The sequence below is a fragment of the Vitis vinifera genome, chromosome 12 (genome assembly GCF_030704535.1).
Source record: "Vitis vinifera cultivar Pinot Noir 40024 chromosome 12, ASM3070453v1".
Taxonomy (NCBI): domain Eukaryota; kingdom Viridiplantae; phylum Streptophyta; class Magnoliopsida; order Vitales; family Vitaceae; genus Vitis; species Vitis vinifera.
In genome coordinates this window covers 24,095,408-24,116,479 of record NC_081816.1, presented here as the reverse complement: position 1 = coordinate 24,116,479, position 21,072 = coordinate 24,095,408, and the positions used below count along the sequence as shown (strand labels likewise).

Genomic DNA, 21,072 nt, shown 5'->3' with positions numbered 1-21,072 from the left:
TTTTTGAAGGGGATATTTGTAAAGGGATAAAATTTATCCACTCATTGATTGCTACATGTCAATAACATGACACTTATGGCATATCAAAATTTGTTATCCATACCTTCAAATAAAATAGGAACATGCATTATATGGAATCAAAAGAAAGGAAGAATGGTCTACAACAAATAAACTAATTAATTTTGATAATTCAAAAACATAATTATCAAATAATTAATTTTAGATGATTACAATGAAAATAATTATCGTAATAACAATGATTTTCTTAGAATACTAGAGAAATTTTTTTGACTCTCTAAATAAAGAGTTTCCTTGGATTTCAAAGGAGACTTTCATAGTTGAGAAGAGTTGGAGAGATCTCATTTAAAAGCTTTATGAACCTCTTCAACCCAAATTTGAAAATTTAAAAAATGAGTTAGAAGATTCAAAGATTTCAAGAACAAATTTGAAGATTAGAAGTTTTTAAGAACAAGTTTGAAGTTGTTCAAAATCAGGTTTGAAGTATTTTCAATTGAAGATCAAACATTTAAAGCCTTATTCAACATTATTCAAGCCAAGGACCAACTTAGGTCAAGCTCGCTACATCAAGGCTCAAGGTAAGTCAAGGCTAAAGTGACACAAATGCCTAAGTCAAGTCAAGACTCAAATCTATGTCAAGCTCAAGCTGAAGTCAAGCTTCATTAGATCTTCAGTCCATAAGAAATAATCAATAAACATGAATTTCTCTTATATAGAAAATTGTGAACAAATGGAAATTTTATTGAATTGTAATAATGAATACAATTTCTATACCATCATGTTATTTTACCAATTTAGAGTTATTGATCAAGGGTTAGAATAAGCTTAAGTTGAGCCTTGATGTGGTTCAAGCTTTAACTTGAATCTGGCTTTGGCGTGGCTCAGGCCTTATCTTGAGTTAGGCCTAGTGTGGTTTAAGCTTTGAAATGAGTTAGATTTTGGCATCACTTAGGCTTTATCTTGGTTTGCTGGAGGCTAGGTTTTGTCTTGATTTGGGTCTTGGCATGACTTAGGCTTTAGTGTGACTTAGGCCTGAACTTGAGCCTTGATGAGTTTGCCTTGAACAACTTTGATCGAGAATGAGAATGTTTTATCTTGGATTGAGAACACTTAAGATTTAAGTTCGAAGAACTTTGAACTTGTGTTTGAGGAATTGTCAAATCTTTGAACTTAATCCTTTTGAAACCTCCAAATAATTTGAACTCATTTTTTGAATCTTCCAATTTTTATTTTTTATTTTTTGTGTCTTCTAATTTGTTCTTTAGATCTTTGAACTTGTTTTTCCAATCTTTGAATCTATTTTTCAAATTTTCAAATTTGGGCTTGTGACTTAGGGTGAGGTCTCTTCAACTTTTCCCTAGTGTTGAATTGTGCCTTTAAAGCTTAGGAGACCTAAATTTTCTCCATTATTATCCCTTAATTTTTTTGAGGAAAATTATCATTATTATGATAGTTATCTTCGTTTTTAGTATATGAAATTAATTATTTGAGAATTATGTTTTTAATTATCAAAATTAATTAATCTATTTGACCAAAAGACCATTCTCCCTTTGTGTGGGCCCCATGTGACACATCCTTATGTTATTTGAAGGTATGGACTTACATGTGGCAAAATGTAATAAGCCATTAAATTTTATGTTATTGATAGGTAACAATCATTGGGTGGGTAATTTTCATGCCTGTATGATGTTCCTTTCAAAAATTTGTTCACTTCCACAATTTGATTATATCAACAAGTGAACAGTTTAGTGATTTCTTTTTTCTTTTTAAGAATTCACAAATTTAAATTTTGTGAATAAATGCCATGTAGGTAATTTTTTCTTCTAGTTGGACATTTGTCCAAGACTTTGTAGGATAAAATTTTAAAAAATAATACTAATTAGCAATCAAGAGTCTAGATACTAAAATGATTCGAGGAAAAAAAAAAAAAGCAATTTTGAAGAATTTAGGCCAATAAATTTACTTGGCAATTTAGAAGTCTAAGTGTCACAAAATTTTGAATTTGAAACCTTGTAGAGACTTGTTTAGAACAATTAATTTGATTGACATTTTGATATTACAAGAATTTTAGTTTGAATACATTTATGTAGAGCAACTAAATAATTTGATTGGCTTTTCAATGTTCAAGTGTCATAAAATGTGTGCTCTAATTGGTTCAAATTGTATAATTTATATGTTTATTGTTTTTTTTTTCCCTTTCTTTTTTATTACTTTAAAATTTGGAAATAGTAGTTCCCTCCCTCCCTTTTTTTATATTTTTTAATCTTAACTGAACTTGGAATAACTTCATAAACAACTTACTTGTCCACAAAGGAATAAAGTTATAAAGTAATTTAGGGTTTTTATTTTTTATTTATTATTATTATTATTATTATTTTTTATCTTTTGAATTTTATTTTTTATTATTTTCTTACTCAAACTTTTGGTAAAAATCCTTTTTGGGTTTTCAATCTTGTGAGCATAGTTAACCCAGATCGTGCTTTGAGGGTTAAGGGTTTTCAATCTACCTTTTTTTTTCATAGTTTAAGCTCTTGTCGACCAAGAGCAATATGTAATTTAAGCTCGTGTTTTGAGGAGCATTGGATACATTGATTTGGATTCAAGGGTTGTGGACATATGTTCTTGGAGTGAAGTTTAATCGAAGGTCAAAGATGGTTTTTTTGGAGTAAAATTGTCAAAACATTTTTTCCTTTTTTGGGAGCACTTTAGAGAATAAAAAAAAAAAATTCTTTGAATTTGTCTTAATCTTTTGCCTTGAAAGTGGATGAGTGACTTTTCTATTAAAGATTTCTATTCATCATGCTTGTTGAAGAATGTCTGAAGTCTGATCTTTTAGCTTTTAAAGATATCTATTCATCATGCTTATGGATCGTATCTTTTTTGGAAGGGTCTTATCTTCTTGTTTTTGGGGGTCCTCCACGTTGAATGAAAACATTGGTATTTAGAGGAGATGTTGGAGCATTTAATTTGGTATCTCCAAAATTTTCCCTAATTTAAGGAATTTATGTCTTTGATTTAAGATTTTTTTTTTCTTAATGTAAGGAATTTGTTTGTAAATGAGGATTTTTTCCTCTTTGTCGTAAGCTTGATTTTTTATTTATTTTTAATGATTTGACTTGTGAAGTTTGTTGTTGGCACATGTCACTAGTTTAATCCATTAAATTTTTTATCAATTGTTTTTCCTGTGTCAAATGCAAATATGCTAAGTTGCCTTCTACCAATCAAAATTCAAAATTTTGAATTATTTTTTTGATAACCAATTTGAGGGTGTTTTGATCTTACTCTTTTTTTTTCCCGATCTTCCAAATGGGGACTTTGTTTTAAAAAAGTTCTTTGAGATATGGATGGGTGTGGTAACTCATTTTCAATCATCTCGCTCAAAAGCCACAACTAAATTAGTGAAGGAATCTACTTGTGTTTAGTGTTGAAAAACATACTAGGCATTACTTTGAGTCATGGTATCAGACCTTGTACCAAAGGTGGTTGCTTTGTCAAGATTGTGCTAGGCACATTTAACCTTTTGCTTGTTAGATTAGTTTTTCTTGAACTCCATGTAGTATAAATATTTCATTTGATATAGGAGGGGACTTCAATGTTGTGAGATTCCTGAGGGAGAGGAGGAATTGTCAAAGGGTCTTGGCTATGAAGCACTTTTCAAAGGTGATTGAGGACTTGAAATTAATAGATCTCCCTCTATCTGGTGGTTCTTTCACATGGTGTGGTGGGTTAAATACTTGGCTAGCGTTAGCCCCTTGACACGAACCAGGCGACACTGAGGCTTCATGGGGGGACACCTTGGCCCCATGAGTGACTAGAATGGTAACAAGGTGGCATAAGGGCACAATGCCTTGTGCAAGGAGACAACTTGGCGAGCCATGGGTGCAATTTCATGGCTAGGGCAACACCAAAAGGGAGACCTAGACGCAAGATATGTGGGCACATAGACTTGTTCATGGGGAGTCATGGGTGCAATGCCATGACATGACAAGTTGCTGCACCAAGAAGAGGGCTTGGGCAAGGCACGAAGCTGCAGCAGTAACGAAATGGATGCAGGAGCATGTTGCCTCGACCTGAATGCAATCTAGATGTGCAGGCCAAAAGAGAATAGTGCAAGCACGCGGGTTACTTATATAGATGCATGTGGTAGCAACATGAAGAGTTGGACTCGAAGTATGATTGCAAGTCAAGCATAGGAAGGAGTCTTGATGCCTATCATAATTGTAGTCTTAGTGGGACTAGGACTTAGAGTCCTCATAGGAGTGGTCGGTGCCATAGCCCATCAGTTAGAGTCCCGGTAGGACTAGGATGAGTAATCCTAGTCTAACAAGGAGTGGGTGGCAACCATTCTATAAAAAGAGGACAGGAGAGCCTCCTTGGCAAACATTGAGATCCAGAGAGGGAGATCATGAGGGAAGCATGAACTCACTGACATGATTGTGGGAGTTTTGGCTTGAGTCTTGTATTCTATTTAGTGATATAATCAAATATAAGTTGGGGTTGGTGCCCTGTAAACTCATGTGCCTTTGTGTGTTGCCATCTCGTGGGGAAGGGTGTAGGTTGGCTTGGAGAACCTCTTAAGCGCCGCACAGATGCGAAAACTAGTGTGGGAAAAATTATGCCTGTGACAGCTAGCTTCAAGGCTAGATTTTTTTTTTTTGTTTCTGAAGATTGGGAAAACTAGTTTAGTGGCTTACTCCAAAGCATCCTTCCGAAGCCCAAAAATAATGATTTCATAGTTGCATTTTCCTCTCTCCAACTGATCCCCTACAGGAAAGTTCAACCCCTAAGTATGAGGATGATTCGAAATCAGTCGGTTGTAGTGGAGAGAAAGATTTTCCAGGTGAAGTCTGAAGATTACAATGGAGGAAAATGGCTTTCAATAACAGAGAGAAGCCGAGGTTATGTGGTTTCTTTAGATTTTGGAGAGGAGGAGACGGGTTGGCTAGTGGAGCAGTTAGAGAAAGTTGTGGAGTTGGAGGATTCCAGGGGTTACATTCGAAAAATGAGGGGCAAGACCAGGACTCATCTGATGGAAATATGTTTTAATAGCAGAGGGTGTTATATGAAGATCACAGAATATAGTGCAAAGAGAAAACCTTTGGTCTTAGTTGTTCCAAGAGGTGTTAATGGCTGCGGGTGGGAAAACCTCAGGAAGGTGATTGCTTCAGTCCAAGAGTTATCTGTTCAAGTTGGGAGAGAATCGAAGGAGACGCAAAACAAGCTTCAAGAGAGCAAAGGAATGTACAGAGGTGAGAGGACCTACGCTGAGGTGGTTGCAGAGAAAGGAACTAGGAATGGCGCAGGGATGCCAGTTGGAAAATGGGCAAGAGCGGTGGTTTGTGAAGGCAAAGGAGAGATACGAGACTGGTGTGAGGTTGGAAAGGCTATAGCGAGAAGGGTGGGGATGAAAGGAATGGTATCCGTAACACCCATTTCTGCTTACAAAGGGTGTTTTTTTGTGGAAAATGCAAGGAAAGCTCAGTGGTTTCAAGAAAGAGGTAGTTTCACAGTGAGAGGAGAGGTTTTTGCTCTGAGGAGATGGTCGCCAGAAGAGAACTCAGTGGTGAGGGGAAAATTTAGACGGGGGTGGCTGGAGCTAAGAGGGCTCCCTTTCCACCTGTGGGATGAGGTGCAGTTGAGTCACATTTTGCAGCAGTGGGGGAGGGTAACGGAGGTGGCAAGAAACTCCTTGAAGTTTGTTGATTTGTCGAAAGTAACATTGCGGGTGGAAATGCTTCCAAAGGTCGTGATCCCAGCGCTATTAGAGGTAGAAGATGGAGATTGGACATACACGGTTGCAGTTACAGTCACCGGAGAAGATGACGGAGAAGACGACGGAGGAGACTATATCAAGTCTGAGTCGAGTCGCAGCAAGGACAAGATGAGGTCAGCCGGGGGTTGCGTCTTGAAGAAGCCACAGATGGTCGAGGGGCTACGAGCTATTGACAGGACCAGTGACTGCCAAAGATGGATGCCCCGTCATCGTCTCCATTTTAGCTCTTTAGATTCAAAATCGGCTAAGGGGGAGAAAGGAAAGGGAAGGTGGATGTCGGGCCCAAGGGCGGGAAGCAATGTCGGGCCAACACCAGACGCCTTTGAAGCCCGTTCTGGTTGGGCCCAAGTTGGGGCGAAGGATTTTGGGCCAATAGTGGGTCCAGCCCATAAAGGATCTTCAAATGGTGGCCCAGTTGTATCTTCGTCTTCAAAGCTCCAAGGACCAGGGCTCTTTGCAAAGAATAGAGCGTCGGAAGGTCTTCCTCAAGCGTCGTCAAAGACGAAGGGATCTCCAGTCTCCGTAAGGCGCAGAGCAAGAAGTGGGCCGCCGAGATTTGACGAGGCGTCTTCTTCCCCGAAGCGTAGCTTTGAAGGAGGGGACTCACTGGTGACAAATCGGGACATTTCTCGGGGCAAATCTCACTCCAGAAAGAGTGATTTATCCACTGGTTTGGAAACATCCAAAGTTTCCACCGGCGAGACAGAGGGGGAAGAGGGGATTTTGCAATGCAAACTGATCAATGAGGTGCGTAATCCTATCTCAGCTGCTTCTGAGCGAGATTTTCCTCTGTCTGGGGCTTTTGAGTCGATTCTTATTCCCGAAACCTCGGTTTCTTTGGGTCATCCTTTTTGTGTCCACTCTTCTTCTTCGTATCCGTTGGAGTCAAGCCACGCTTTTCAGCGTGGACCTGTTTCTATCTCTCCTGTGGTGTCTGATAACCATCGTGGTGGTGCGTCCTGTTCGAAAGGTGTGGTGGTACCCCTAGAAACCTCTAACCAAAAATCTAAAGACCGACCTTTCTTTAGGGAAATTCCTAGCAACCTTGAGGTGCGTGGTGACTCAGTTGAGGCTTTGTTCCCTGTGCAAGAACCTTCCACTTTCCCGCTGGAAGGTTTTCAGGTTGAGGGGCTTACGCCTCGGAAGATGGTCAAGGTTCAGTCGGTTCTGGAGAGTTTGAGGGTTAGAATTGTCAGGGATAATGGGAAAGGTGTGGTGGGAGAGAACAGGAATCCTCTCTCTGCGGACAAGGTTTATTCCAGAAGAAAGAAGAAAAAGGGTTCTGGAACTCGAGGAGAGGTTTAGTCTGGGTGCGGGTTGTGTTGGGTTGTGATTGTTCTCATGAAGATTTTAAGCTGGAATACAAGAGGTTTAGGTTTCAGGAAGAAAAGGAGGACTGTGAGAAGGTTTTTAAGTACTCAAAACCCAGATGTGGTGATGCTTCAGGAAACAAAGCGTGAAATTTGGGATAGGAGGTTAGTGAGTAGTATTTGGAAAGGTAAAAGTCTGGATTGGGTTGCTCTTCCTGCTTGTGGGGCGTCGGGGGGGATTGTGATCTTGTGGGATTCAGTTAAGTTCAACTGTTCAGAGAAGGTGTTAGGATCCTTCTCTGTTACTGTAAAATTGAACTCTAATGAGGAAGGGTCTTTTTGGCTAAGCTCAGTGTATGGCCCGAATAAGGCAGTGTGGAGGGAGGATTTTTGGTTGGAACTTCAAGATCTACATGGTCTAACTTTCCCAAGGTGGTGTGTAGGAGGGGATTTTAATGTGATCAGGAGGATATCTGAGAAGATGGGTGATTCTAGGCTAACAGTCAACATGAGGCGTTTTGACGAGTTTATAAGGGAAAGTGGTTTGTTGGATCCCCCTCTTAGGAATGCGGCTTTTACATGGTCAAACATGCAAGTCGATCCTATTTGCAAGAGGTTAGATAGGTTTTTGTTCTCTGCTGAGTGGGATTCTTTTTTCTCACAAAATATTCAAGAGGCCCTTCCTAGATGGACATCTGACCATAGCCCAATTTGCTTGGAAACTAATCCTTTTATGTGGGGGCCGACTCCTTTTAGGTTTGAGAATATGTGGTTGCTCCATCCTGAGTTTAAAGAGAAGTTTAGAGACTAGTGGCAAGAGTGTTCGGTTGAAGGTTGGGAAGGTCACAAATTTATGAGGAAACTAAAGTTTATTAAATCAAAGTTGAAAGAGTGGAATACAAGGGTCTTTGGAGATTTAAAAGAGAGGAAAAAGCATGTTCTTACGGATTTAGGCAGAATTGATAGAATTGAACAAGAAGGGAATTTAAATCTTGAGCTGGTCTCGGAAAGGATCTTAAGAAGGAAGGAGTTAGAGGATTTGTTATTGAAGGAAGAGGTTCAATGGAGACAAAAATCTAGGGTTAAGTGGATTAAAGAAGGGGATTGCAACTCTAAGTTTTTTCACAGAGTGGCCACTGGAAGAAGAAGTAGGAAGTATATAAAGTCTCTGATTTCTGAGAGGGGGGAGACTTTAAATAACATTGAGGTTATTTCTGAGGAGATTGTAAATTTCTTTGGGAATCTTTATTCCAAACCCGAGGGTGATTCTTGGAAGATTGAAGGGATTGATTGGGCCCCTATTTCTGAAGAGAGTGCAATTTGGTTGGATAGGCCGTTTTCGGAAGAGGAGGTTCGAATGGCAGTTTTCCAATTGAATAAGGAAAAGGCCCCTGGTCCCGATGGCTTTACCTTAGCAGTTTATCAAGAGTGTTGGGATGTGATAAAAGAGGATCTTATGAGGGTGTTTTTTGAGTTCCACACTAAAGGGGTAATAAATCAAAGCACAAATGCGACTTTCATTGCTATGGTGCCTAAGAAAAGCCAAACTTTCAAAATCTCAGATTATAGACCTATTAGTTTGGTTACAAGTTTATATAAGATAATTGCTAAGGTCTTATCAGGGCGTTTACGCAAAGTTCTTCATGAAACAATCTTTGGCTCGCAAGGAGCCTTTGTGGAAGGGAGACAAATATTGGATGCTGTATTGATAGCCAATGAAGTGGTGGATGAGAAAAGAAGGTCAGGAGAGGAAGGGGTAGTTTTCAAAATTGATTTTGAGAAGGCCTATGATCATGTGGAGTGGGGCTTTTTAGATCATGTGCTTCAAAGGAAGGGGTTTAGCCAGAAATGGAGAGCTTGGATGAGGGGTTGTTTATCTTCTTCTAGTTTTGCTATCCTAGTTAATGGGAATGCAAAGGGTTGGGTTAAGGCCTCTAGAGGATTGAGACAGGGAGATCCTCTTTCTCCTTTCCTTTTTACTCTAGTAGCAGATGTTCTAAGTAGGTTGATGATTAGAGCTGAGGAAGCTGGGATAACTGAGGGTTTCCTTGTGGGGAGGGATAGGACTAGAGTGTCCTTGCTACAGTTTGCTGATGATACCATATTTTTCTCTAAAGCCTCTTTGGATCTTCTTCAAAACCTTAAGATTATCCTTTTGGTTTTTGGGCAAGTATCTGGTTTAAAAATCAACTTAGAAAAAAGCACCATTTCAGGTATCAACACTAGGCAGGAAATGTTGTCTAGTTTGGCTTTGGTTTTAGAGTGCAGAGTGTCAGAGTGGCCTTTGTCTTATTTAGGCCTCCCGTTAGGTGGGAACCCAAAGACAATAGGATTTTGGGATCCAGTGGTTGAGAGAATTTCAAGGAGGCTGGATGGGTGGAAAAAGGCCTATTTGTCTTTGGGAGGGAGGATTACTCTAATTCAGTCTTGTCTGTCTCATATCCCTAGCTATTTCCTTTCCCTCTTCAAAATCCCTGTATCTATAGCTTCAAAGATTGAGAAGATGCAAAGGGATTTTCTTTGGTCTGGGGCCGGGGAAGGGAAGAGAGATCACCTTATCAGATGGGAGGTTGTCAGTAGACCAAGGGAGATGGGAGGTTTGGGCTTTGGGAAGACTTCTATGAGAAATAGTGCCATCTTAGGGAAATGGCTTTGGAGGTTTCCTAGAGAAAGGAGCGGTCTTTGGCACAAGGTTATTGCGAGTATATATGGGACACATCCTAATGGATGGGACGCCAACATGGTGGTTAGATGGTCTCACAGATGTCCTTGGAAGGCTATTGCTCAAGTTTTTCAAGAGTTCTCCCCTTTTGTTCGCCTAGTGGTGGGCAATGGGGAGAGAATTCGGTTTTGGGAAGATCTTTGGTGGGGAAACCAAACTTTGTGTGCTCAATTTGCTGAACTCTACAGAGTTAGTTCTGTGAGAAACCTTACTGTCTCAAATGTCCTTGGCAACTCCTTTCCATTGTCTTGGAATTTTAACTTTCGCCGCAATCTAACGGATTCAGAAATTGATCTCCTTCAGAGATTAATGTCCTCCCTTCATTCTGTGCTTCTTTCCCCTTCCTCATCAGACTCAAGAGCGTGGTCTTTGTCTTCGTCAGGTTCGTTTTCAGTGAAATCTTTTTTCTATGCCTTGTCAAAAGATTCAAATCCTTTAATGTTCCTTCCGGCCAAGTTTTTATGGAGCTCAAAAGTCCCTTCAAAGGTTAAGGCCCTCGCTTGGTTAGTAGCACATGGGAAGGTAAACACTAATGACAAGTTGCAATTGAGAAGACCCTACAAAGCCCTCTGTCCTCAATGGTGCATTCTTTGCAAAAGAAATGGAGAGTCGATTGATCATCTTTTTCTTCATTGTCCCGTCACCATTGGACTTTGGCACAGGTTGTTCAATCTAGTAGGTGTGATTTGGGTCCCTCCAAGGAGCATTGAGGATATGTTGGTTATTTCCTTTAGAGGCTTGGGGAACTCAGTAAGAGGCAAGATTCTTTGGCAAATTGCGTGCCTTACTTTGATTTGGATGGTGTGGCAAGAAAGGAATAATAGAATCTTTGAGGATAAAGGGAGAACGGAAGAGGTGGTGTGGGATTTGATTTGGTTTTACTCTTCTCTATGGGCTTCTTGTACTGAAGCTTTTAGAGGAGTTCCTCTAAGCATTCTACAAATCAATTGGATTGGGGTTTGCGTTTAAAGAGTTTGAAGATTGTTGGGTTTTCTCTTGTCTTTAGATTACTATTGTTGGGTGTTTTCCTTGGTTATTGTGTAGGAAGGACCTCTCATCCTTCCCTTGGTTTTTTTCTCTTTCTTTTGTCTCCTTTTTCTCTTCTGTATTTGTTCTTTTATTAATATAATCTTCTTCGTTTCTGATCAAAAAAAAAAAAAAAAAAACCATTCTTAGATCATGTGCCAATCCTTCTTAATGGTGGAGGGATTAGGAAAGGAAAAACACCTTTCAAATTTTAAAACCTCTAGTTGAAGGTGGAATGTTTCGAAGAACTGGTGAGAAGCTGGTGGGACGGGTACAGTGTACAAGGATCGTTTAGCAACATTTTGGTGGTTGGTCAAGCTAAAAGTCTTGAAGCAAGATCTTGAGATTTAAAACAAGGAGGCCTTTGGGAATGTTCCTGCTAAGAAGGTAGCGACCTTGGTGCAGCTAAGGTACTAGGACTCAAAGGAATTGGAAAGGGCTCTCATGGAGAAAGAAAAGGAGGTTATGAGGGGGTGATGGAAGACTTCAAAAGGTGGGTAGCGATGGAAGAAATCTCTTGGAGACAAGAATCAAGAGAAATATGGCTAAAAGAGAGGAATAAAAATGCAATTTTTTTTTTTTTCATAAAGTGGCCAATGCTAGAAGAAGAAGAAATTTTTTGGCCAAGAGTGGATAGTGAATTGCCAATTGATGAGTACAACATTAAAGTAGGTATAGCAAATGCTTTTCGCATGATTCTTGTTGAGTCGAGGGATTGGAGGTCAAGCATTAGTGGGCTGAATTTTGATCCCTTGCCTCATATGAATCAAAAGCATTGGAGATCCCCTTCTCCGAGGAGGAGAGCTTAGCTACCTTGTCCAGCTTAAGTGGGTATAAAGTCACCCAAACCAAATGGTTTCACCATGGCAGTGTTGTTGGGTGTTTGTGAAAAGAAAGGTTATGGGGTTCTTCAAGGAATTCCATTAACTAGGGTCTTTCCAGAGAATTTTAAATGCCATATTTTTAGTTTTGGTACCAAAAAAGGAGTGGCAGAATATCTAAAGGACATTAGACCGATTAGCTTGGTAGGAAGGTTATACAAGCTCCTAGCTAAGGTTCTTGCCAACAAACTTAAAAGGGTGGTGGGCAACTTAGTCTCGGATTTTCAACATGCTTTTGTGGTAGGTAGACAAATTTTAGATACTGTTTTAATAGCAAATGAGGCCATTGATTCTGGAATTAAAAGAAACTTGAAAGGAATCATTTGCAAACTTGACATTGAAAAGGCTTATGACTGTTAATTGGAGTTTTGTCCTTGCTTTGTTAGAAAAAATAGGTTTTGCACCCAAGTGCATCAGTAGGATTAAATGGTGTATCTCTACAACATGTTTCTCAATCATGGTAAATGGATCCCCTTTAGGTTTCTTCCAAATTTCTAGAGGGTTAAAACAAGGAGACTCTTTGTCCCTTTACCTCTTCATTCTAGTAATGAAGACTCTTTCCCACATTCTTATCAGGGCAAAAGAATAGGGTTTTATTGATGGCTTCTTAGCAAGAGGTAGAAATGGTTTGGGGGTGAAGGTTTCTCATTTGTTATTTGTAGATGATACACTCATTCTTTGTGATGCTAACAAAGAGAATCTAGAGTACTTGTGTTGGGTCTTTATGTGGTTTGAAGTGATATTAGGGCTAAAGATCAACCTAGAGAAAAAAGAGTTGATCCTTATTGGGAATGTCTCTAAGTTGGAGGAGCTTGTTGAGATTTTAGGTTGTAAGGTGTGTGCTCTTCCTACCACCTATTTAGGCTTACCGTTGGGAGCCCCTCACAAGTCATATAGGGTTTGGGAAGGGGTGGAAGAACGTTTTCAGAAAAGGCTTACTTTGTGGAAGAGACTATTTTTCGAAGGGGAATGACAAACTTTGATAAAGAACATTATGTCCAACTTACCGACTTATTTCATATCCCTTTTTGCCATCCTGAAAAGGGTAGCTAGTTGTGAGATTGGAAAAGATTCAAAAGGATTTTCTATAGGGAGGGGGGTGGCTTTAGCTCATAAACCGCATTTAGTGAACTAGTTTGTTTGTTGTATGGAAAAACAAAAAGGGGGTTTGGGCATTAGAAACTTATCTATCCTTAATAAGGTTTTTCTAGGAGAATGGTCTTAGAGATTTGTGAGTGAAAGGAACCCTCTTTGGAAATGGGTAATTGTAGGAAAATACGAGCAAGAAGAAGGGAAGCGGTGCTCAAGAGTCAGCTTCTTTGGTTAAGAAGCTACTTGGGCTAGTATTTTGACTCTAGATCAACTCAAAAGAAGGGGTTAGAGGGTCCTTAATAGATGTTACATGTACCAAGAAGATGAAGAAACGGGTGATCATATTCTCCTTTATTGCATGAAAGCACGCGATTTGTGGCAGTTAGTTTTTACTTTGTTTGTTGTACAGTGGGTGATGCACTCCTCAATTTTTTATTTATTTATTTTTTATAGGTGGGTGATGCACTCTTCAGTTAGGAGATTTCTTTTAAGCTAGTGCAGTTTTTCTGTTGGAAAAAAAGAAAAAAGGCTTGGAAAGTTGCTCCATCAAGTGTGTTCTAGACCACTTGGAGGAAAAAAAAAATAGGAGAGCCTTCGATAATTGTGAAAGTTTGAACCAAACAATTATAAATTCTTTCTTGAACTTTTTTTGGAAGTGAGTTAAATTGTATATTGGGGAAGGTTCTTTGTTGGTGTTAGAATTTGTGGATTGCTTAGGCTTTTCGTTGGGTGCATTTGTTGGTTTTTGTGTCTTTGCACTTTTTTTTTGTCTATTGGTTGCTTTGTATACATCGTGTATACCCTCTTTAATCTAGAAAGCATTTTCTTTTATCTATAAAAGAAAAATAGATATTTGATTCAGTGAAGAAAGATATAGAGGAAAAGATGGTTCCATTAGGTGTACCAAAGATTTCAATGCACAAATTTCACTTAAACAGAAAATTAAAAACACATGGAAATTTTTTTGATTTGTAAAAATGAGTAAAATCTCTATGCTATCTTTTAATTCTTTCTGTTTAGATATGTTGATTGAATGTCCAATTTGGCATGGCTTGGGTGTTGATTTGAGTTGATCTTTAATTTGAGATGATTTAGCCCGTAGTGTGACTTAGGCTTTGGTGTGGCTTTGGCCTTGACAAGCTTAGGCCTTGAACAACATTGACTAAGGGTGTAAATGATTTCGAATAGAAAATACTTCAAACTTGATTTTGAAGAACTTTGAACTTGTTTTTAAGGAATTGGTGGATCTATGAACTTGTTCTTAAAACCTTTGAATCTTCACACTCATTCTTTAAATTTTTTAACTTGTTTCCCAAATCTTCAAATTTGGGCTTGTAGCTTGAGGGCAACTCTCTTAACTTTTTTCAAGTGGCTAGAAAGCCAAAAGCCACCCTATTTATAGGGTTAAGAAATTTTCTCTAATATTATTTTTTAATTTTTTTAGGGATAATTATTATTATTATTATTATGAAAATTATTTTTATTATAACTATCTAAAATTAATTATTTGATAGTTATGCTTTTAATTATAAAGACTACTTAAATTATTTGATTCGAAGCCATTTTTCCTTTCTATGGACCCCATGTGACACATGCTCTTATTTCATTTAATGATATGGATTACATGTGAAAAAATTTGATATGCGATAAGTGTCATGATATTGATAGGTGGTAATCAATGAATTGTAAATTTTTTTATCTTTCTACACAGTCACTTTAAATGATGTTAGTTTCATTGGGAAAATAAATTTCAACTACTTGATTAAACTTTGCCTCATGGATTTGCTATAATACCACATCCTGATTGCAGCTATATTATGAATAGGAAATTTTGTTGCTGACCTGAATTTCATGAGCGCAACTGTTGTTTCTCTCTCTTCCCAGGCAGGTTATGTTGGAGAAGATGTGGAATCAATATTGCATAAACTACTTATGGTATGGCCTTTGTGTTTTATGCAGTTGAGCACACCTTTATCCTGATAGTTTCTAATACTTTTCACTCCTATCTGTTGATTTTCTGTACCCATATCAGTTTTGTTAGTTGTTGATACACTGAAGCAACTCTCTTTTCCTGTCTTTTTTTTTTTTTTTTTTTTTTGTGGTTTGAGTCCACACACTTTTATTGAAACATGTAGCTGAAGAAAATTGAATTATATATTAGTGTGATACATGTAGAAAAGGAATAAAACAAGCTTCAATGGCCTAGAAGTCTCTATTCATGTGCCCTAAGAGCCCAACCAAGGCTTGTGTTGGCCTTCCCTTTCTATGCATTTCCTTAAGTAATGGACTCACCAAGCAATAGACTCATTCATCTTTTTCTTTTTCTTTGTGGGTAACCTTTTGTTTCTTTTTTGTACTTTTGGGTGCTATATGGAATTGAACTTGGTACCTCCTCTTTCCACCCCAACCCCTTTGCCATCTGAACCTGGTTTAGGGGCCAATTTGTAAGCTTCATCTCTGCTATCATACAAGAAGTGTGTCTATTCTGGTTCTTCTTCTTCCTCTTCTTCTTTTTTGGGTGCTATATGGAATTGAACTTGGTACCTGCTCTTTCCACTCCAACCCCTTTGCCAGTTGAACCTAGTTTAGGGGCTAATTTGTAAGCTTCACCTCTGCTATTATACAAGTTGTGCGTCTGTTCTGGGTGCTCTCCTAGTAGAATTGAAACCACTTTGATCATGAATGATAAGTACTTTTGCTTTCGAGGCTTGGCTCAAGAGGTAAGGTCCATAAGGAGTTGGGGTAGGGTTGTGGTAGTTTACCCATCCCCCCCAAAAAAAAGAATGATGAGTACTTTTACATAAACTCATCTTTGTAATATACTATTGATGAATGTTAATGATGCCATTTCCTCTCCTTAACTCTAAACATTATTGATCGTTTCAATAAATAATTATTTTACAGGTTTGTACCACATCTTTGCACCTGCACTCTTATCTTCTATAAAATGTTTTATGATTCTTCTTATTGGCAATTAGGTTGCTGAGTTCAATGTGGAAGCAGCTCAGCAAGGGATTGTGTACATTGATGAAGTCGATAAGATAACTAAGAAGGTCCAGTCTCTTTTTTAGTTTATGAAGTGGATAATTGGATATAGCTATATCTTTTTTATTATCATCCGGTGGAGATTCTTGTGCAGGCTGAGAGCTTAAACACCGGCAGAGACGTATCTGGAGAGGGCGTTCAACAGGCATTGCTGAAAATGCTTGAAGGAACTGTGAGTGCATCAATTGTAAATTAGTTTTGTCTATGCTATTTAATTTGATGACTAATCTTTTGAGGAGTGCGCCTTCTTTTTTCTTTTTTTTCAACTTTATGAGTTTATTTTGTTGTCTCATACATACTTTTCATAGATCAAGACATGCTTAATTGATTGGCGTCAAATCATGCACAATTATGCTAATTTAGTTTCAAAAGCACAGGTCTATCCTGTTCAATTATTTTTAAACCTGTAGTGGCTAATAAAGGAAGGATATCTGTTTACAGGGACAAATTCTCATTTAAACACCCCTCTCTCCCTCTCCATATCACAGACTTTCTTCAGCACAATTTTGTTTTGGGGCCCTGTACTTATTTATCCATGAATCAATATTTTTATCGCCTTTGCACCTCCGGGCGATCTCAAACTGTCAACATAATCGTCTGTGAATTATCTAGACTAAATGTTCTTCTTATCCAGATAGTGAATGTCCCTGATAAAGGAGGTAGGAAGCATCCTCGTGGTGATAACATTCAGGTATATTGCATTAAAATGCACCAATTTTTATTTCTTGTTTTGGCATATTTACCTTATATCTTTTTCGTTACATTTCTTGCTAATGATATTTATTACTGTTTGATTATTGGCCTTGTTTATATGCCTTCTAGTAACCTTTTTGTCGTTTTTTTTTTTTTTCATTTATATATGATGTATGATAATCTCAATCAGTCTTCCTCATCATTTGAAAGAAGACTATTGCCTTACTCATGTCAACTTCTTCTTGGTTTGCTTTTCTGAAACACAACTTTAACAATAGTTTTTTTTTGTCAGGTTAGGAATGTATCCTTTTGAGAACTCTTGATTTGCCTGCTGCCTATAATAAGGATGTCTTCTCGTATGAAACTTAGATGGAAGTCATTTTCTTTGTTACTGTTGATGCATTTGAAAGAAAGAGAGAAGACAAGAATAGAAAAAAGAGAGAGCTTAACCCTATGTAAGGGCTTCTCCTCACAGTATTATTACACATTAAAAATATAAAATTGCCCTCAACACATTTATTTCCCCAACAGTGATTGTTTTTAGGTGACAGCAACCCAATTGATGGCAAAAAGAAGATTTTGTGGTGCCAAATGCACCTCGCTTAATTCTGGATGCATGTAAAAACTAGAGGAAAAAAGAACATTATTGGCAAAACTTCTACACTCTCTTCAAAGAAAACGAAATTACTCTGGGGTGATGTGAAATGGATTTGCAATATAGAAATGATCAATGATGTTTTTTACAGGAAAAAAGAACATTACTGGCAAAACTTCTCTTTTTCTTCAAAGAAAACAAAATTACTTTGGCATGATGGGAAATGGCTTTGTGATATTGAAAAGACCAATGATGCAATACTTGCTTTCTACTGTGCTGAACCCTTTGAATTTTCTGCCAGGAAATGCTGTTGTAGATACAAAAGAGAGAAAAATTATTTCTTATTCAACAAATTCATCATTAAGTGTGTTAGTCCTTCTTGATGCGAAGATATGAAGCAACCCTCCTTTCCTCTCTTACAAGGGAGGTATAAGCCCCTAGGAGGTCGGTAGACATGACTATCCTGAGCATACATCTGTTACCTATCAAAAAATAAAAAATGAAAAATCCTGAGGATACTCTTGGTTTTAGCACTTGGAAGTTAAAAAGGGAATTAAAAACCTAAATTTGTTGCTTGTAAAATCCCAGAAGAATGGATGTGATTCCCCTTATTTGATAGTTTGCCAAACCCTAACATGAAATTGTACTTGGAAGGAAATTTTCTGAAGTTTTCTTCCTCTCCTCTCTTTTCCTTCACTATGACCCGATACTGTGATTGTGATGCTTATAGCTTAGAGCAGTGTTCTGGAAGAGCTTAAAAATTCAACCCGTTGGGGAATCTTTTTCTGATGCCTTTCTTTGATATCTGCATCTCTCATGCTCTTAAAAACATTTTACAATAATCTAGTAATTCATTAGGGACCATGAATTGTGAATAAACAATTGAATGTTTCTTAAAGTTTGTAATCTCACTGTTATCTTCAGACTTCAGATGTTCTTTCTGTTATGAATCTCCTGATTCTGTTGTAATGTTTGGCAGATAGATACAAAAGATATCCTTTTTATTTGTGGTGGAGCATTTGTTGATTTGGAAAAGACCATTTCAGAAAGGTAGTGCCATTTCTTTAATATTTGTTGTTAACAGACCAAAGATTGCTTTACAGTGACAAGAGTTTGAAAAATTCATAACTTTCATTACTTATTTTACAAGGCGACAAGATTCTTCCATTGGATTTGGAGCACCAGTTCGTGCGAACATGAGAACTGGTGGACTAACTGATGCTGTAGTGACATCATCATTATTAGAATCTGTGAGAATCAAAACCCAATTTGCCAAAAAAATCTCAACTGTGCTCATTGTAGCTTTTTATGTTTCATTTGTTGAGCTGAGATTCATTGAGTATTTTTATTTTGGGCAAATTTGGCAACTGAGATTTTTGACATTTACCAAAATCTTCACTGGGGTTCCCAAAATTACACTGACTTCCCCTTTAGTGCACTGGCTCTATCATATGCCTTCTGACAGTTCTCTCAAATGCAGCTAGTTTTGTTTCTGAAATGACATGTTTAATCATCTACAGTACAGTCATAACAGTCCTTTTTTTATAAGCTACTTGCTAAATAAGAGTAGGAGAGTTCTTGCAAACAAAACTTTTGTCAAGGGCTTCTAATGGAGGGTTGGGTAGGTGATATACTGCTTTGGAAGACCTAGAAATCTGATTGTGTTAGGACTTATTGCTCAAGGACTTATTTCACTGAAAATAGAGGGTTGAGTGAATGTATTTGTTGGATCCATAGTAACTGATTTGCCTTGTACCTGCTGCTTGCACCTTAACATGGTAGTGCTCTGACAAATTGAACTGCAGTACGAAGGAAATAAGGTGTAAAGCATATACTTATAATCACTCTCTTTCTTCACTTTTTCACCCCCCATGTCCCTCAATAGTATCAGTGGCCCACAGGGAGGTTCTTGTAATTTGAGAAACCTCAGGGAAGGAAACCTTTGGAGATGTGTGTGTACTTCCGCTATTTTTACTTTTCTATGAAACAAATTTATCCAGAAAGTCAGCCTGAAATTTTCTGTTGGACTCACAGGTTGAAAGTGGTGATCTCATCGCTTATGGCTTAATACCTGAATTTATTGGACGGTTTCCAATTTTAGTGAGTTTATCGGCTTTAAACGAGGATCAACTTGTTCAGGTGTGTCCATTCTCTCTTAATGGAGCTTAATGGAGTTAGCCATTTGTTCAGTGTTGTCTCTTAACCTGGAGAACAGAATCCTCCAAAGTTCATTTCAAATTGAGATTGAAATCAATAAGCTCCCACTTCTATCACACAATAGATGACAAGTTTTCTGGTATTATTTCTGCCCAACAGGTCCTCACAGAGCCGAAAAATGCTCTTGGTAAACAGTACAAGAAAATGCTCAGCATGAACAATGTAAGAACTTGTCAATTGCACCTTATTGGAAGAAAAATACTACTCTCTCTTCTTTCTTCCCTTCTGAAAGTTTGGCACTTGGTGTAGATGAGGCATTCTCTGATGTGGTAACCGTTTCTCCTTATATACCTTCTCAGGTCAAGTTACATTTTACTGAGAATGCACTGAGGTTGATCGCAAAGAAAGCAATTGCAAAGAACACTGGTGCCCGAAGTTTAAGAGCCATATTAGAAAAGATTTTAACGGAAGCCATGTTTGAGGTATAACTTAATCTTTACTTCTCACCCAATCTGATAAGGAGAATGTATATTATAGGTTGGGCTCGTCTACATTTGTTGCAATCACCATTGCCGGTTGCCAATCCCATTGAAACCCCATCACAACACTTAAAGCAGTTCCAACTTAAATGTCTCAGTTGTGGTGATGACAGTCTCCTCATCTGCAATATCTCTGGAGAAACCGAACCCTATTGCCTTAAATGAAATATGGCATATCTGCATTTAGATGCGGGTTGTGATGTTTTATGCCTGTCCCTAATATTTTGCATTTGTTGGCTTGATGCACAGATTCCAGACGTGAAGACAGGAACAGATATGGTGGATGCAGTTTTGGTTGATGAAGAGGCTGTTGAGTCGATAGAAGAACAGGGGTGTGGGGCAAAAGTACTTCGTGGAGAGGGTGCATTGGAGCAATTTCTTCATGAAACAAAATCCAGCAATCCCTTGGTATGTTTTCCTTATGCCCCCCCATGTACATGGATCCTTCTGAACTTGGTTTTTAGCCAAAAATTCTTTTCAACATTGTTTAAGGGCCTCGGCAACAATTTCAATAATAGTTGAGAATTCTAAGAAGTTTTCAAGAATAAAATTCTATTTGAAAACTTATACCATGCACTAGGTTTCAAAGTTATTAGGTATCAAAAGTTTTGAGGGCACTAGGTACTCGTACCATGCAAAAGTTTTCATTTTTTTTCTCAAAACACTCCCTAAAAACATTTGAAAACATTTTAAATTTGTTTTCAAATTTCTAAAAATCCAAAGATTGTCAAATCTAAATTTGAAGTGGAAAGAAAACAAGAAAACAATTTCTAGGAACGTTTACCAAATAATCACATATATTTTAGTTTGATTTTCCTAAGACATTTATTAGAAAATTTTGGGTTTGATTCCTCGTCATTTGTATTTCACCACCATGGACTGCAGGGAAGAGATGAGATGGCTCAGGAGTTGTTGCCGAGAGAAATGGAGGTTTCATCAAGAGCCTTGAGCTTCTAACTTCCCTACTTTTCTCTTCTTTTTTTCCATCACATATTCGTTTTATATCATATGTAAAACTTCCAATTATATAAAAATTATAGTTGCAACTCGCAAGGGTGATTGTTTTCGTTCTTTCAGCTTTTTCTCGACAACTAACCCAAAAAAAAACTGAAGGCAGAAACCACCTCAAGCCCATGGCGTTAATACAAATTTGAAATTATAACTTATTTTATAAAATTGAAATATAATTTCTTTTTAATTAAAAATATTTCCAACTTTTTA

At 37.9% G+C, this 21,072-nt stretch overlaps 1 protein-coding gene across 2 annotated transcripts in view; it reads left to right on the top strand.

Moving 5' to 3' along the window:
* Nucleotides 1-20,904, top strand: part of LOC100260864 (CLP protease regulatory subunit CLPX2, mitochondrial) — a 30,200-nt gene extending 9,296 nt beyond the window's left edge. The window contains exons 5-15 of one of the 2 annotated variants that reach the window (XM_059741214.1): nucleotides 14,711-14,757; nucleotides 15,801-15,875; nucleotides 15,962-16,039; nucleotides 16,502-16,558; nucleotides 18,135-18,205; nucleotides 18,306-18,405; nucleotides 19,190-19,294; nucleotides 19,472-19,534; nucleotides 19,672-19,794; nucleotides 20,101-20,259; nucleotides 20,737-20,904. In XM_059741214.1, the coding sequence (XP_059597197.1) occupies nucleotides 14,711-14,757; nucleotides 15,801-15,875; nucleotides 15,962-16,039; nucleotides 16,502-16,558; nucleotides 18,135-18,205; nucleotides 18,306-18,405; nucleotides 19,190-19,294; nucleotides 19,472-19,534; nucleotides 19,672-19,794; nucleotides 20,101-20,259; nucleotides 20,737-20,808 (950 nt within the window). In that variant the 3' untranslated portion in view covers nucleotides 20,809-20,904. Of the gene's footprint in view, nucleotides 1-14,710; nucleotides 14,758-15,800; nucleotides 15,876-15,961; nucleotides 16,040-16,501; nucleotides 16,559-18,134; nucleotides 18,206-18,305; nucleotides 18,406-19,189; nucleotides 19,295-19,471; nucleotides 19,535-19,671; nucleotides 19,795-20,100 lie in introns of both variants that reach the window. The other variant, XM_059741213.1, reaches the window with a different exon arrangement.
* The last annotated feature ends 168 nt before the right edge of the window (nucleotides 20,905-21,072 follow it).